This window comes from Marmota monax, unplaced genomic scaffold (genome assembly GCF_021218885.2).
Source record: "Marmota monax isolate L192 unplaced genomic scaffold, Marmota_monax_Labrador192_F-V1.1 WCK01_AAM20220418_F8-fsc00011, whole genome shotgun sequence".
In the NCBI taxonomy this organism is placed as follows: Eukaryota; Metazoa; Chordata; class Mammalia; order Rodentia; family Sciuridae; genus Marmota; species Marmota monax.
Genome location: NW_026693082.1, coordinates 22,834,003 through 22,851,770, shown reverse-complemented (window position 1 = coordinate 22,851,770; position 17,768 = coordinate 22,834,003). Strand labels below are relative to the sequence as shown.

Below are 17,768 nucleotides of genomic sequence, written 5' to 3'. Positions count from 1 at the left end.
TCCAACTTACTCTGTTCTGACAGAATATGGCTTTTACACACTTTCTTGTAATGTCAACATCAAAACCAATCTTAAAACTCTACTTTGGTCATGAGCTTTGTAATGTTTTGAACAACCAATAAAAAAAAAAATACTTGAAAGAAAAAAAAAACTCTACTTTGGGTGGCATTTAAAGAAACCTTTCTTAATCTTTCTGGGAATATGTGAGCTCCTTTAATATGATTGTTTCTCTGCCTCATATGATGATAGATAACATTATAGGTTCTAGAGTAAGACAAAGCTAGTTTTGATTCCAGGTTGTGCCACTTCATAGCTTATTAGGTAAATTATTTCTAACCTGAGCCTCAGAATCCTTATTTATACATGGGAACAACAGTACCTGCCTCATTAGTGTTACTACAAGGACAATGCATGAAATTAAATAATGCATATAAAGCCCTTAGCAAATTCCTACCACATGGTGAGTATTCAACACATTTATTCTTATTAATTCCATTATTTTACACTATCTTTCCCCTTCGACTATAAACTGCAAAAGGGCAAATACAATGTGTTATTCATTTTTGTATTCCCTAGAATATTTGATGAAGTAACTTAAAGAATGAAGCCAATTAGATTTATACAATGAAAATAATCAAATAACTGCTACTTCTTGACTATCTTTTTCTAAAGCAACATAAGCTGAAGAACTCGTGCATGTAATTTATTTATACCAACTAATCATGAAAGGATATCTGCTGTAAAATTGGGTATGTGAGCTTTTTCTGTATCTCTACAATAGAATGGAAACAAATAAAAACAATGTACTGCCATCTACTGATAATTCATTGGAGTTGCATAAATCAATGGGAATTGAACTTCAGACCCAAAACTGAATGAGTGTTTTTTTTTAAGATTTTTTTTTCACAATATCATTATTTTATTTATTTTTATGTGGTGCTGTAGATCGAACCCAGTGCTGCCATGTGCTAGGCAAGCGCTCTACCACTAAGCTACAATTCCAACCTAGAACTTTCAACTTGGGAATCAATTTCACAAAAGAGGCAAAAGATCTATATACTGAAAATTACAGAACCCTAAAGAAAGAACTCAAAGAAAACCTTAGAAGATGGAAAGATCTACCTTGCTCTTGGATAGGCAGAATTTATATTATCAAAATGACCATACTACCAAAAGCACTATACAGATTTAATGCAATTCCTATCAAAATTCCAATGACATTCCCCATAGAAATAGAAAAAGCAGTCATGAAATTCTTCTGAAAACATAAGAGACCCAGAATAGCTAGAACAATCCTTATTAGGAAGAGTGAAGCAGGTGGCATCACATCAAACCTTAAAATATATTACATAGCTATAGTATCAAAACCAGCATGATACTGGCACCAAAAGAGAGTCATAGACCAATGGTACAAAATAGAGGACACAGAGACTAACCCACAAAACTACAATTAGCTTATATTAGACAAAGGTGCCAAGAACATGCATCGAACAAAAGATAGCCTCTTCAACAAATGGTGCTGGGAAAACTGGAAATCCATATGCAACAAAATGAAATTAAACCCCTCTCTCTCACCATGCACAAATCTCAAATCAAAATGAATCAAGTACCTAGAAAAAAACCAGAGCCCCTGCGTCTAATAGAAGAAAAAGTAGGCCCTAATCTCCATCATGTGGGATTAGGCCCCAACTTCCTGAATACAACTCCTGTGACACAAGAATTAAAATCAAGTCTCAATAAGTGGGATGGATTGAAACTCAAAAGTTTCTTCTCAGAAAAAGAAACAACAATCTGTGAGGCGAATAGAGAACCTAGATCTTGGGAGCAAATCTTTACGACACACACATCAGATAGAGCACTAATCTCTAGGGTATATAAAGAACTCAAAAAGCTAAGCAACAAAAAAACCAAATCACCCAATCAATAAATGGGCCAAGGACCTGAATTGACACTTCTCAGAAGATGATATACAATCAATCAACAAATATACGAAAAAATGTTCATCATTGCTAGCAATTAGAAAAATGCAAATCAAAACCACTCTTAAGATTTCACCTCACTGCCGTCAGAATGGCAGCTATTATGAATACAACAATTAGTGTTGTCAAGGATGTGGGGAAAAAGGTCTACTCATTCATTGCTGGTGGTGCTGCAAATTGGTGCAGCCAATATGGAAAGCAGTACGGAAATTTCTTGAAAAATTGGGAATGGAACCACCATTTGACCCAGCAATCCCTCTCCTGAGTCTATACCCAAAGGACTTAAAACATCAAACTACAGGGACACGGTCACATCAATGTTTATAGCAGCACAATTCACAATAGCTAAACTGTGGAACCAACCTAGATGCTTTAATAGATGAATGGATTAAAAAGCTGTGGCATATATACACAATGGAATATTACTCAGCAATAAAAGAGAATAAAATTATGGCATTTGCAGGTAAACAAATGGAGTTGGAGAAGATAATGCTAAGTAAAGTTAGCCAATCCCCAAAAAACAAATGCCATATGTTTTCTCTGATATTAGGTGGCTGATTCATAGTAGGGTAGGGACAGGGAGCGTGGGAGGAATAGATGAACTTTAGATAGGGCAGAGTGCTGGGAGGAGAAGGGAGAGGTATGGGGTTAAAACTGATGGTGGAATGTGATGGGCATTATTATCCAAAGCTCATGTATGAAGACATGAATTGATGTGAATATACTTTGTATACACCCAGAGACATGAAAAATTGGGTTCTATATTTGTAATAAGAATTGTAATACATTCTGCTGTCATATATAAATAAAAACAATAAAAAGTTTAAAAAGAATTTTTTTCACAATATTTATTTTATGTAGTTTTATGTGGTGCTATGGATCAAACCCAGCAACTCACATTTGCTAGGCAAGCGCTCTATCACTGAGCTACAGCCCTAGCCCAGAACTTTCAACCACGTTTTTAGAAGTTAGAACATATCCAGCCTTCGTCCAAAAGGAATTAATAGATCAAATCATGAAAATTGTATTATATACCTATTATATCCCAGTGCCTTAGAATCTACTGAAACTAGTGATTTTTTCCATTTTCTAACCAGGCACTGAAATGAAAATGTCAGGATATTGAAAACGGAAAAAATTAGATAAGTTTGTTTTGTTCCTTAACTTTCTAAGATAATGCAGGCAGTATTCATGTTATCCACATTGCTTCAAGCTTTCTACCAAAGGTGGAGTTTCTCTGAATATATAGACATGTTTTGTTAGTGCCTACCAAAACATCTCATTTGGGAGTGTAGACCAAAGGGTTGGTCTGAAACTCCAATTCAAGCTTTAAGGAATGCCCAGGCAACCATTGCAAAATGTCCCTGCCTTTGTGATAGAAATAATAGGTCTTTGGCGAAATCTAGTCATAACCTACCTGCCTATTTATGACACTAAGGGATAAGGTTTTTGTTTCTTTCTGTCTTCTTTCTCTAAACAAGCAGGCATCATTTCTAAACCAAGAAGAATTTTTGGTGGGTTGAATGATTGCTCCCAAGATACATCCGTCCATGTCTTAATGCTCAAAACCCATGAATGTGACCCTAAGTGGGGAAAAAAGAAGAAGGAATCTTTGCAGATGTGGTTTTGTTAAGGGATTTTGTGTGGGCCCTAAATTCAATGGAAGGTGTAAGAATGAATATGTAAACATACAATGGTCAGACCATTAAAAAAAGAATCAGAACTCTGAGAAACAATCTGCAGCAACCTACCCAGGAAACCGACTCACTATCTACAGTAAGCAGTCCAGGAAGCCAATTTGTTATTTATAAATCAGACATGTAGAAAGTCAGAACACTATCTCTAGTAACACAACCTAGGAAACCACATATAACAAGAACTCCCCAAATAGTCACTACTGATTAATGATGATATTTTCCCTAATTCTTATCTCTGCTTCCAACTTGGGGCCAACCAGAGAACATCAAATATACACCCCTGATCAATCACATTGGATGCCTCACTTCTAATTAGCCTGCCTGTAGCTTCCCTAAGTCTATACCTCCAATCAAGTCATACTCACTCCACTTCCTGCCTCTGACTCAGCTAAAATGCAGATGGTAGCCGAATTCCTTGCAATCTCTGAACAAATAGCCTTTGCTTGTTCTCATTTGGTTGATCTTCCATTTATTTTCAAGCTCTCTTTATAAGAGAAAGGTAGACAGAGAGTTGAGACTCAGACACACAGAAAGACCAAGTGAAGATGGAGGCACAGACCCCCATGTCATGTAGTCACCAGGCTGGAAATGTCTGGAGCCACCAAAAAATGGAAGAGGCAAGGAAAGCTTCAAAGAGTACAAAGTCTGTCAACACCTCTGTTTTATAACTTGACATCCACAACTGTGAGGGAACAAATTTTTGTCATTTTAAACCATCTAGTTTGTGGTAATTGGTATGGAAGCCCCAGGAAACTAGTTCAAGCTTTTAAGAAGATCCATAAACTGTTGTGCAAATGCCTTAAAAACAATGTTAACAAGTTTTTAAAATTCCACGTTTTTATAAAATTTACATGTTAGGGTAAGAATGTCTGGGGATTTCCCCAGCAGTTCCCCTGAAAAGAAAGGCACAATCTCTGTCTTCAGAATAAATGTTCTAAATCTCTATGAGGAAGAACACATATAGTCAAATAATTAAAATGGAGAAGCAGAGTAGATGCTCTCCTAGCCTATCTACATTTGACCTCTAAGCAATTAACCCTATTTCTTTTGTAAATCGTAAGTGGCTAATTCCCATATCATGCTAAATGCTCATGGCTAGCAAAGTACTCTCCAATGAGGCTGCCTGTTTCTGCACTACCAGATGTGGGGTCCTATGAGTTACTTGTGTTTGTTCCCAATCTGTTTAGGCCACTTGTATTTGATATTGTACTTTTATAACATATTATATACATAAATGTAATAGCATGGAAATAAAGTTCCTCATTTCTTTAAGAACTATGCTTAATATTTTGGAAAGATCCAATAAAGCTGTGTAAGATAACTATTAAAGATTATGAAGATTAAAATTGCACTCAGATTAATTCACAATTGCCTTTATTCTCCTCTTAAAAGAACAAAATCTCGGGAAATCTTACTAGTGGGTTAGCTGTATGACTTATGCAAGAGATAAAATACAGAACTCCAATCAGTAGACCATGTGCAAAGAAAAGACCCTGGGCTTTCTGAATAGATTGGCAAATGAGCAGACAGCTGTTTTAGGTAAAAAATAAAAGTTTATAATTTTACACTTTTTCATGATTTTCTGGCTTAACTGCTCTTTTCTATTTTAAAAAAGCTGTGCTTAGATATAATTTATATAACATAAAGTTCATCCGTATACAGTATACAACTCAATGTTTAACCAACTTTTTCAATTTATTGTTTGGATAGAGGTCTGGACTATATCAAAAGAGGGTTTCTGGTATGTGAACAAAATGCTAAAGAAACAAATTCTGCAGCTTGGATGGGAATTCAAGGAAGGCTATGTTTGAGCTTGAAGACTGAATAAGGAGCAAACAGTTAAACAGGCATACAAAAAGAAGGATGTCCTAAGTAGAACAAACAGCAAATGTAAAGAAAAGATTAAGTCATGTGGCCTATCCAAAAAAAAAAAAAAATAAATAAATAAAGCCTTTTTCTGAATGGCTTGGGAAGAAGGCTGTTATTTTTTGAAAACAAATTATGCATCTAAATCAACTGTAAAGAAAAAAACAAGAAAGAAAAACAAAACATGCCAGGACTGACTCTAGAAGATTTTGATTCAATGTATATCTGGGGTGGGGTTTCCTGCATTATTATTATTATTCTAAAGTTCCACTTTAATTCTGATGTGTAGCCAGGACTGAAAACCACTGGGATAAGTAGAGTAATGGGATGACAGATGAATTTAGTACCAGAAAGTGAAAGGAAATGACTGTAATTGGCAGAAGTTTTTCTCCTTTAACAAAGCACATGCCTTCCATCCTTACCTGCTCAATATTTGTTAAATCATATTCTTGGAGGAAATGTAACACATGCTTAATTGTATCTTTAACACGATTCTAAGAATCAGTGCCTTCTGCCAATTAGAGGCACCTATTTTTAAAGAAGGGCAAAAAAGGGATAGGGGCATAAGCGACCTTTGTGCAGTCAATAAAAGTGAGGGAGCTGTCATGAGGATTGGCTTGTTCTCAAGAAAGGCAGAATCACCAAAAGGCAAACAAAAACTACACTAACCAACCGCCCCCTAGAGGCCCATTCCTTGAACCTGGAGGGGACAAGTCGCTAAGAGCTAACTTGACAGGATCGGGCCTGGGCTCCTTAAACCAAGTGTCCCCGCCCCACTGCTGGCTCAGCGGGTCATCGGGAAGCGCCAGTGCGGGGACTTCCAGCCCGCTCAGAGGACTCGCCCGCAGCCCGGACTCCTGCCCCCCGCGCGCTCGCGGCCCGACGGCCGCCATTCCCGCCGCCCCGGCCCTCACAGGACCCGCCTTTCCCTCCTGGCGACCACTCCACGGCGCCCCCGCTCCCGCAGCCCCCTCTCTGGGTCCGGCCTGCCCGCCTCGGCCCCGGGACCCGCCTGGCTCCGCCGGAGGGTCTTCTGTGGCTGCGGCTCCTGCGCCTGCGACCTCAGCGGCGGACCTGACCCGGAACTGCTGAGCGGCGGCGGGACCTCGTCGCCGACTCGTCCCGGGAACCCCGGCCCCGAGCCCCCGCAGTCCGGTTTCCACCCGGAGCCGGAGTGGAGGCTGTCGGAGCCGCGCGGCCGCGGTGAGGGACGTAGGTGCGTGGGGCTCGCTGCTTCCGGGTTTCGGGCGGACTCGGGGTCGGGAGGGAGGCTGCGGGTCGTGGCCGAGCTGCCTGCAGACAGGCCAGGCAGCCGAGGGTGAGGCGCGAGAAGGGGAACCGCGCTGCTGCGAGTCTGTCCGCAGGTCCCAAAGCCCTAAGTGGGCGGGGAGCGGTCGGTGGAGCAGCCGGGCGGGTGCGGAGCTGCCGCCCATGCTCTGGAGCCGAGCGCCGCACAGTGGACAGGGACTCCGCGGTGACAGACATGCCGCGTGGGAATCCCTGGTGTCCATCAAAGGCGGGTGGCCACCCTCTCACAGCTGTCGAAATGAAATTCGGCGGGAGCGGAGAGGACGAGGGGGCGGAGGGAGAACAGGGTCGGGGCAAAGGGGTCACCCAAAGCGTCACCAGGGAGGGGGGACTTTTAACCTCGCGTGAAGGTGAGGAGTTGGGCGCCAACCAGAATAACCAGGTAGGTAGGAAGCGCCTGGGATCCAAGTGGCGGCTGCTTCCGTGATCCTTGCCCAGAAGGCACACACTGAGGGAAGTCCCTTAGTCCCTCAGCTTCCATCCCACAAAAATTCGATTTTCAGGTTAAACTCTTAAACTTAAGGCCTCTCTAGGTTTCATATGAGGGGATGTGACCCAATTTAACAATTATGCAGAACCAATGATAGAGCACGTAGATTGACACCCTGTAATTAAAAAACAGGACTTTCTAAGGCAAAAAGTAATTTTCTACTGAAATTTCCTATGTAAAGAAAATAAAGAAGAAGAATTATTGTTCTGGAAAGATGTATCCACATGTTCACAAAAAGAATAAAAGATGACTTTGTCATGTTTCTCTTATGATTAATAGTGGTCTGTTTTTTTTCTGGAAGGGGTATAGGTACAATTTGTTACTTTTAAATATATATATATATATTTTTAGTTGTAGATGGACACAATGACTGTATTGTTTTATTTTTTATGTGGTGTTGTAGATGGAACCCAATGCCTCACACTTGCTAGGCAAGCACTCTTCCACTGAGCCACAACCCTATTTTGATTACTTTTTGAGGTAAAGACAATTAATTCTTCTTGTTTTTAATTCACCACAAATTTCTGTTGTAAGTGTAAGAAAATTGATATCATTTTGTATTCTTACTTGTGCCAGTTTTTCTTTTTTTCAGGTAATTCGTTTGGCATAGAAGTCTTCTTTGAAAAACTTTGTGTATTATTGAAGGATGGCAGAAGCAGTTTTGATTGATCTCTTTGGTTTGAAGTTAACCTGTCAGGAAAACTTCCATGAGACATTATTGAAGACATTGAATGTCATCCAATACCACCTTGCTGCCAAGGCCAAATTTCTTTGCATAATGGATTGCAGGAAAATGAGCTGTGAAAGGGATGGTGAACATGATAATTGTGAACTGGAAACAAGCAATGGATTGTTAACTCTTATGAGAGAATTTGAGATTATTAGAAATCCCAGCATGGCTGCCTCTTTGTATACCATTAAACAAAAAATAGATGAAAAACATCTGAGCAGCATTAAGGTAATTGTACCTGCACACAGGAAAACCTTAATGAAGGCTTTTATTGATCGTCTCTTCACTGAGGTTTACAATTTTGAGTTTGAAGATTTACATGTGACTTTGAGGGATGGCCTTTTGAAACAGTCCACTGAGATAAACACAATCACAGCTCATGAACTAGAAGAAATCCAGAGTGAAATAGAAACATATTTGAGAAGTCTGCCAGCACTGAAAGGAGAATTAACTATTATCACATCTCCTTTGATCCCAGGTATTTTCAATATTCTCTGTTGTTTTTCTGTATATGTGAAAAATCCAGTCTGTCTTCAGAGGATGCTCACCTCTCCCCACCCTTTCTTTTGTTCACTTACTGGTCATTAGCATCATTTGCAATGTGTGTTATGGATGGCCTTGTGAGTCAGGGGTGAAAAGAGAAAACTCCTTCAAAGCCATACTAAATAAACAAATTTGTTCTAAACAAATTTAGCTTTAAGCAAATTTCCCGGCCCTTCCTTACAATGTGATTTATAACACTGGAAATCTTTTATTTAGAAATTCTGAAACATCAACTCATTAATACTTTCCCAGAAGAGTGAAATTTAAAATAGTCAATCTTCCTTCTTGGTTAGACAGTATTTACTGTGAGCTGTGTGCTGTTGGTATGAAAAAGACAGGTCTGAGACAGAAGATACCCTTTGAAGAGCAGTAATCCCATATGGAAGGTAAACAGCAGTAGGTAATAAGAACATATGGAGGTACAAAGTGCTGTCAAAATTAGAAGCCAGATAAATAAGAGCTGGTTGAAGTGATCAGGGAGGTCTGCTGGAGAGTCTGGCTTTTGTAATGCTTTGTAGTCTTTTGGGAGAATCTTTTTAATCTTCATTACTTGTCTTCAACAGATATTTTCATACATGGATTTACTACAAGAACAGGTGGGATATCTTATATACCAACTCTTAGTTCCTTCAATCTCTTCAGTAGTTCCAAACGAAGAGATCCCAAGGTGGTTGTTCAAGAAAATCTACGTAGGTTGGCAAATACTGCAGGATTTAATGTGGAAAAATTTTATCAAATAAAGGTAAAATTTTGTTTCGTAGTTTGAACCATATTTTTAGACCACACCAGTAACTAAATGAATTTTAATTAAGGTATTTCACTTTTGCTTTTGGTGTTTTATCTAAAATTTTAGGAGTTGTTTTCTTAGATTTATATATCATAGCCTAAAGATCAATTTTATAAGATATATAAATCTCATAAATATATATTTACATAAATCTCATATTTATATAAATCTCATTGTATATATATATATACACACACACACACACACACACACACACATACACACATATGGATTACTTTTTTTATTCAGTGGGTTACCATTGGTAGGTTACCATTGGTAACCCACTGTAGCTCTTCAATTCTAAAAGTATGGTTAATTCTTAGTATAGTAACACTGCCCTTTTTGTTGTAGAAGAAAGATTCCTGAAGAGTAGGAAAGAAAAGCCATTATTTTCTAAAACCTAGCATCATAATTAAGGAATAATGTCTTGTTCCTTACAAAATTCTAGCTTGATTTGAGTCTAGGAAAAATAATTGCAAAATTAATTTGATAGTTGATTAAATTCCTCATTAAAATGTTAAATTTCTACTTTTTGGAAGACTAGTACCCATTTCAAGTATAAGGTCTTCACGATGAATTTTATTAAACTCTTAAGTGTTAAGACCTAGTTTCCTTTGAATAAAATATGCAGAGATATTGCATTTAGTATTTTGTATTGAAATGATAGATTTATTGAATTCTAGTAATTTTTGCTGGTTATGTAATTTTGCACTCAAATAAGTACTTACAGAAAAGCTTATGATATGAGAAACCCAGTTTTCAAAACCTTTTTATAATGTATCTTTGGTATTAGACTGATCATGCCAATGAAGTCTGGATTATGGGAAGGAAGGAGCCTGAATCTTTTGATGGAATAACTTCGAACCAGAGAGGAGTCACAATAGCAGCTCCTGGTGCTGACTGCATACCTATAGTTTTCGCAGATCCTGTCAAAAAAGCATGTGGGGTTGCTCACTCTGGTAAGTATACTTAAATAAGCATTTAGGATTTTTCCTAAATTTTTAATACAGGGAAATAAATTTTTCTAGTGGGTGTGACAGTTAATTATATTACTTTGTGATAGGGGTGGGGCGGCATACTCTTATTATAGGAGCAGATAAAGGGAATATATAAGTCAAATGATATGAATCAGAGTAGAATTCCCAAAGGAGATGGTCTCTAGGTAGATTCCTAAGGATCCTTTAGTGTCAGTGTTTGCAAGCAAGGATATTATTAACATTAGGGGGTAAGATAATCCTACTGTGCCCTTGAAAGTATCTTTGGCCCTTGCAATTCTTAATCCCATTAGTACCCCCAGTCATTGCAATAATCAAATAGCAACCCTCCATGCTTGTCTAAGCACTGCCTAGGGACATGGTGCTGCCTCTGTTTGGGACCCTTGATATCCAGGCACCAGAGAGTAGGAATGTCAGGCAGGTGTAGAAAGTAATTCACGCAGATGTAGCAACAGATGTAAAAGTAGGGAGTTAAAAAAAACAAGACACGTTTGGAAAACTGCTTTTAGTTTAAAAAGCTATATGTATTTAACCATAACTGTTGCTGAAGAGCACAGATGTACTTTCAGATGCTATAAGGTTACAGAATTTTTTTTGTGTGAAGGTATTGAAATAATATTTAGATTTTCCTGTGGTTATGGTTCTATGTGGAATGAGAAATGATGTTTTGAATTCCCTATTAGTTGTAAATCTGTGACTACTTTGATATTTAGACTATAAAGAAGAAAGTGACATGTTTTTCTTTTGACCTAACTAAATTAATGGAATTGGTTGAGAAGTAACATGTATCATATTACATTGTCAAAAGTTGTTTAAGTTTTGAATCTCAGTTCTTGGTTTTAAAAAGGAAATATTATTTAATAATAATGTTTTGAAATGTTTAGTTTTAAGGTGTCTCAGATGAAGCAGTCAAAATGAAGTTATAAAAGTGAACTTTCACATTATAATTTTTAACCTTGAAATTATTTTATCAGATATCAGAGAAAGTATAACATTCTTCTATATGATTAATTTAATAAAAATTCTTCAGCCAGATGTATATATTTGCATATGCATGTCCTTCAGGAAAGAAACAAATAGAGAGAAGATGAATATATTGTATGTGTGTGAATAATTAAGGAAGGCCTCCAAGGAAGAGAGATGCTCTTATCCATTAAAAGCCTTGACAATATCTCTTTTTTAGCTCAGAATGCTTTTTTATAGTTGCTTTCTTCTGAAATCACTGCCTGTAATTTCAGAGGTAGCTGAAAATCATCATGTTAAAAATGCAATATGTTTTTCCTAATGCCTTCTCTACCACATTGGTTTCCTATTTTGGCCACTGATAATCCACTTACTTACCTAGAATCTGATATTTCATTCTGTTCTTTCCATAAACCACATATCTAGTGGGTTCCCAGGAGAAGTTTATCATCTAAATATTTCTTGCTTTCATCATCTCCTTCCTTTATCTGGAAAGATTGGTCTCTTCACCTGAGTGCTTAGTTTTAGAAGCATATACATATGGAGTGTTGAAGGAAGGAGTAAGGGGGCTCCTTACTGTCCAGCTAAATCAGCTGAATCTTACTCCCAATATAGGGAATAAAGGAAAAAAGCAACATTGTTTAGTTTTTGTCTTCCAGAAATAGATGAGAGAAGGAGAATGGTTTAATCTTAGAATTCCACAGGATCCAACAAAGAGAAAGGGAAGTTTGTAAAAGGGAAGGTTAATTGAAATAGACTTGTTTTACATATAGAAAGTGAGGTAGAAATGAAAACTACAAAATATTGCTGAAAGAAATGAAAGAAGAAACAAAAAAAATGGTAAGAAATCCCATGTTCATGGATTGGAGGACTTATTATTGATGTCAGTATTACCTGAAGTGGTCTACAGATTAATTACAAAATCCCAAAGGCACTTTTTCATAAATAAATCCATCTCGAAATTTCAATGGAATCTCAGAGGGCTCCTGATAGTTACAACAATCTCAGGAAAAGAAAAAAAAAAGGAACAATGTTAAATGACTCACACCTCCGAAAACAGTATGGCAATTCCTTAAAATTTCAAAATAAAATTGTCATATGATTTATCAACTATATTTCTGAATATACATTTAAAAGAATTGAAAGCACAGTCTAAAAGACATATACTGCCCCATGTTTATAGCAGCATTATTCATAATACTTAAGATGTGAAAGCAAAGGAAACATCCAATGACAGGTGAATGAGTGAACAAATTGTGGTATACCACAATAGAATATTATTTAGCCTTAAAAAGGTAGGAAATTCTGACATATACTAAATCATGAATGAGCCTTGAGATCGTTATGCTAAATAAAATAAGCCACTCCCCAAAAGATAAAAACTATGTGATTTCAGTTATAGGAGTATCTAGAGTAATAAAATTTGTAGAAACAAAGAAGAATTGTGACACCAGGGACTAAGTGAAGGGAGAAATTAGTTATTTAATGGATATAGAGATTCAGATTTGCAGAATGAAAACGTTCTGCTGGAGGTTGGTTATACAACATGGTAAATATACTTAATACTACTGAATTGTACACTTAAAATGGTACATTTTATATGTTTCTTACCACAATTAATATTTTGTAAAGAGAGAAGACTAAGATGGTATAAATGAAGCATATAGAAAATTTTAAAGGAAGAGGACAGTGACTCTCATTAAATAGCTATTCTGTGTCATTGTATTTTGTAATAGTACATCTCACTTTGGAAAAAGTACTTTGTGTAATAATTATGTGAACCAGAAACTGAATCTATTCATTTTTAAGTTAGACACAAATTGAGTTGAAATTTTATGCTGTAATCTTCCTTATCTCTTTTTCTTCCTGTTTACCAGGCTGGAAAGGTACTTTATTAGGAGTTGCTATGGCTACAGTGAATGCTATGATAGCAGAATATGGCTGTAGCTTAGAAGACATTATTGTTGTACTGGGACCTTCAGTAGGACCTTGCTGTTTTACTCTTCCCAGGGAATCAGCAAACGCATTTCATAATCTTCATCCTGAATGCGTACGACTTTTTAACTCACCCAGACCCCATATTGACATCCGTAAAGCCACCAGGTATGTTTGATTTCACTGTGGAACTGCAAGTTTGATTATTGTTTATTGCTTCTGAAATGAAAATTATTTTAGAGAACAACTGCTAACTCCAAGAAGACAGGTGGCAGATATACACTGCAGTCACTACACAACACACTACACTACACAAAAACTCATTTTAAATATAAAATCTATTCTCAACCTGTTCAAATGACATTAAATTTCTTATCTGGTGTCTCTCATTGATTTGAAAATGAAGGAAGAAACAGCTGGCCTTGAAAAAGATTCAATTTCTACTTCATATAGAAATACTGGCATTTATTTGACATTACAGTTATTCCTTAGGTAAACTCTCTAGAATACAAAAACATTTAGAAAGCTAATATTTTAAAATTGTTCATATTTTCTAATTAATTAGAAGGATATATGTTTTCAAAACAATATCAAGTAATATAAATACACAGCCACTTTTCATTTTTTTGTGGTCTCATGCATCTTGAATTTAAAAAATTTTGCTTTTATTGTCTTTTGAAAAATATTTGTTATTTCTACAAAGGAAATTGATAGATGATTTGAATTGTGTTTTTATTCCAGTCAGTAAAACCTTACTCACTTAATACCTAAGTGTAAAGAATTGGAATTAATTCTTGATTTGACTTGTCAAATAATATCACTAATTTTCATTCATATTTCATATCATAAAGTTTTATAGGGAAACATGTTTTCAGTGAAAAATACGGCTAATTAAGAGGAAAGGAGACCAGACTGTTAGATCACTAAAAAGCACACTCTCTATAAACCAAATAAATCTTGGTTAAAAATACTCTTGTAGTTTGAAAAATTTCTTCTTAAGTTAGCCCTTGATTTTGATTATAAAATTCTGTAACTAGATTATGTCTACAGGACAGTATAGAAGTTCATACAGTTCATTTATAAATTTAGGTGATAAAAATCTACCATTTCTTAGCTAGTTCTTGTTGTGTACATAAGTAACAATTTGCATTATTCCTGCCAGATTTTTTATAGAACTCTTTTACATTGTTTTACATACTATTTTCATATTTCTTGGGCATTTGGTAAAATAAATGCTTGCTCTCTTTCAAAAAATCTTTATCCTAAGGATTCTTCTAGAACAAGGAGGAATTCTTCCACAGAATATTCACGACCTGAACCAGGATCTCAACCTTTGTACATCTTGCCATCCTGACAAATTTTTCTCCCATGTCCGAGATGGCCTTAATTTTGGCACACAGATTGGCTTCATATCAATTAGAGAATGAGGTACTGGGTTCTCCCTTCCTTTCCAGTCTCTCTTGCCTCTTTCTCTGACTCCCTCTCTTTTTCCTTCTTTCTTTTCCTCTCTTCTTCTTCCTCTGTCAACCTTTTTCTCCCCTTATTTAAAAAAATAATTAAGTATACATAATTTTACCCTTTTATTCCTTTAAAAAGAATATTTTTTTAATGAGACTGTAGTAGTAACATATTCTATTATAAAAATGAGCCATTCCTTTTCCTAGTTAGTGAATAATCGGGCAGGCTTATAATAAAAGTACTACAATTAACTGATTTAGTTTTTTAAAAAATCCTGTATGTAAGTTCTTTGTGTTTACTATGTACTTGATATCTATACATTCCTATCATATCATCTTTATGCTTTTTAAAAAAAATTGTTGAAATGATATCTTTGCATAAAGATTCTAAATTCTAGAATAAAAAGAAATCCACAATATACAAATTGAATTAGTTTTCAGCTAGATTTCCAACTGCTATCTATAGTAGAGTTGACCAGATTTTTCTTTAAAGGGCCGGATAATAAATATTTTATGTTTTGTGTGATATTCAGTCTCTATCTAAATTACTCACCTTTGCCAATGTGGAGCAAAAGCAGACTCTGACAGAACAGAAGTGAGTGTGTCTGTGTGCCAGTTAAACTTTTTTTTTTAAACAAAAAACAGGTGAGGAACCACATTTTGCCCACAGGATATAGTTTGCTGACAAACTATATCACACACAGTGATAGAGTAATTTCATTAAAATAGTATTTATTAGATTTTTTTTCAGAGTTATACAAAAATATTTCATGACATTGATTTAACACTGCCCCTTTAGCATAAATGCAATTTCTCTAAGATTACTTTTCGTTGAAGTAATACTACGTTTAGACTTTACAATATCTCTAGGTTTTTAATATGTAAAAATTGATAGGCATTATGATTCCTACCTTGGTATTCTAATAGTGCTAGTAAAGGTCTTATATTATGTTTCTTTGTATTTTACAGACATTTGACTGGATTTTTTAATGACTTCCTGTGTCCTTCCAAACTGAATGCAAGAGAAAAACTACTATTTGATTTATGTAAAACCAAGAGGATTACAATGGATAATTCATCTTTAGGGTACATTTTCTCTTTTATTACCAAAGCCAAATGATTTTCACTGAACTTTATTGCTAACTGCAGTGACTTGGGAAGCTGAGACAGGAGGAGCACAAGTTCAAGGTCAGCCTCAGCAACTAAGTGAGGCCCTTAGCAACTCAGTGAGATCCTGTCTCAAAATGAAAAATAAAAAGGCTGGGGATATAGTTAAATCACCTCTGGGTTCAATCCTCAGTTCAAGAAAGAAAGACATTATAATGAAACTGACAAAATAATCAGTATAAGTATGATGTTTTACAGATGAAAATGATTCTTTGGTATAGCCTATTGAAATGAGGAATAGGTCTGCTCAGTTTAGTATTTAGTAGATACTGTCTTTGTCAGATATTGTGCTATCAAAGTGAATCAAAATGAGTAAGACTTTTCCCTTTGGGCCTACTGCAGTAGAGGAGATGAACACTTTTTGAAACTAAAATGTACTTTTAATAACAGTAGAAAGAAGGCAATCACAGACAGTGTTACAGAGAAAATGACATATACATAGACCCAAAATGAAGAACAACCATAACAAGTAGAGGGAACACCATGATCCAGGGCATGAAATTGTGAAAGTTTATAACATGTTCTAGAGAGAGAACAGAGTGGCCAGAATTAGGAGTGGAAAAACAGGTTGGAAATAGATTAGCAGGATCCCAAATGCCATGTCGAAGAGTTTGGACTTTATTTTCCAGATAGTGTGAAAGCATCAAAAATAGAGGAGTGTTTTGATTTCCTTGTCATCCATTCACAGGACGGATTCAAATTTTGAGAGACTTAAACCAGAGAGATTAGATAAGAGGCAGTGAAAATATTTCAAAAAAGAAATAACTAAGCCCCAATAAAGACAGTAGACATTAAAATGGAAAAGAGTAGATGCATTAGAGAGACACTTCAGAGATGGAATCAATAGATTATGTGAATAGATCATGGAAATGAGAAGGGTGCAAGAGTGGAGAAGTCATTGATGACTCTAGAATTTTTGTTCCACCAACTACCATGAGTGGTAACAAAGGAAGGGAGGAGGTTTTAGAGAAGGGAGAAAGGTAGTGAATTTCACTTCAAACAGAATGAAGACCATGCAGATGGAAATATTTCGAAGGTACCTTGAGACAAACACATGGATCTAGAAGTTGGCTATGTCAAGAGGATGCCTGAGTCTGTTGGAGCAAGTTGATCATCTAAGAAAAAAAATAGGGTGAGCAACCTAGAGGTACAAGTATGGAACCTCATAGAACACCTGCATTTGACGAACAAGAAGCTGAACCAGTTACAAAAAATAATTATAGAAATAAATAGGGTTTTGCAGAAGCCAACATAGTTATGAGAGGTGCTGAAAAAGAAATCTTCAGGTGTAAAATAAAGCAAAAGCTGAGAAGAAAAATTAATGGCTTGGCTGTATTGAAGCTGTTCTGCAGGCAGTGGTGGCCAGGTCAGATGTTGGTGCATTGAGGAAGAGGAGGCATAGGCGTCCATTCTTTGACAATATTTGCTTGAGAAGAGAAAAAGCTTGAAGAAAGATATATATATATACATTTGAAGAAAGATATATATATATATATATATATATATATACATTTTTGGTTGAGTTTATTTGTAGGCTAAAGAGAAATGTTAAGCTTCATTTAATTTGGGGAAATATTTTAAATGTAAGTTGTCATGTTGCATCTTAAAAGATTTTAGATTTTGTAAATTTCATGCATGTATTTCTACATGTATATAATGTAGTATAATAACAGCAGATATCTTTTTTTATTTATTTTTTTGGTATGTGTATTGAACTCAGGGGCACTGGGTCACTGAGCCACTTCTCTAGCCCTACTTTTTATGTTTTATTTAGAGACAGGGTCTCACTGAGTTGCTTAGTGCCTTGCTTTTGCTGTGTCTAGCTTTGAACTCGCAATTCTTCTGCCTCAG

General features: G+C 36.2%; 1 protein-coding gene across 3 annotated transcripts; it reads left to right on the top strand.

Moving 5' to 3' along the window:
• Window positions 1–6,250: 6,250 nt before the first annotated feature.
• LOC124099072 (purine nucleoside phosphorylase LACC1) lies at window positions 6,251–17,411 on the top strand. 3 transcript variants are annotated; one of them, XM_046454044.2, is made up of 8 exons: window positions 6,255–6,758; window positions 7,744–7,820; window positions 7,933–8,548; window positions 9,177–9,355; window positions 10,194–10,359; window positions 13,236–13,461; window positions 14,561–14,721; window positions 15,720–15,856. In XM_046454044.2, the coding sequence occupies exons 3-7, from the start codon at window positions 7,987–7,989 to the stop codon at window positions 14,718–14,720; spliced, it is 1,293 nt and encodes a 430-aa protein (XP_046310000.1). In that variant the 5' UTR covers window positions 6,255–6,758; window positions 7,744–7,820; window positions 7,933–7,986; the 3' UTR covers window position 14,721; window positions 15,720–15,856. The 3 variants fall into 3 exon arrangements, with proteins under 3 accessions (XP_046310002.1, XP_046310000.1, XP_046310001.1); XM_046454046.2 differs by lacking the exon at window positions 14,561–14,721 and having other exon boundaries at window positions 6,251–6,758; window positions 15,720–17,411; XM_046454045.2 differs by lacking the exon at window positions 7,744–7,820.
• Window positions 17,412–17,768: the final 357 nt, after the last annotated feature.

What these genes read in the sequence shown, in the direction of transcription:
- LOC124099072 (XM_046454045.2), top strand. Translation starts at nt 7,987, where the DNA reads ATGGCAGAAGCAGTTTTGATTGATCTCTTTGGTTTGAAGTTAACCTGT. An exon ending in CACATCTCCTTTGATCCCAG is followed by an intron (nt 8,549 to 9,176) that starts GTATTTTCAATA and finishes TGTCTTCAACAG; the next exon opens with ATATTTTCATACATGGATTT. An exon ending in ATGTGGGGTTGCTCACTCTG is followed by an intron (nt 10,360 to 13,235) that starts GTAAGTATACTT and finishes CCTGTTTACCAG; the next exon opens with GCTGGAAAGGTACTTTATTA.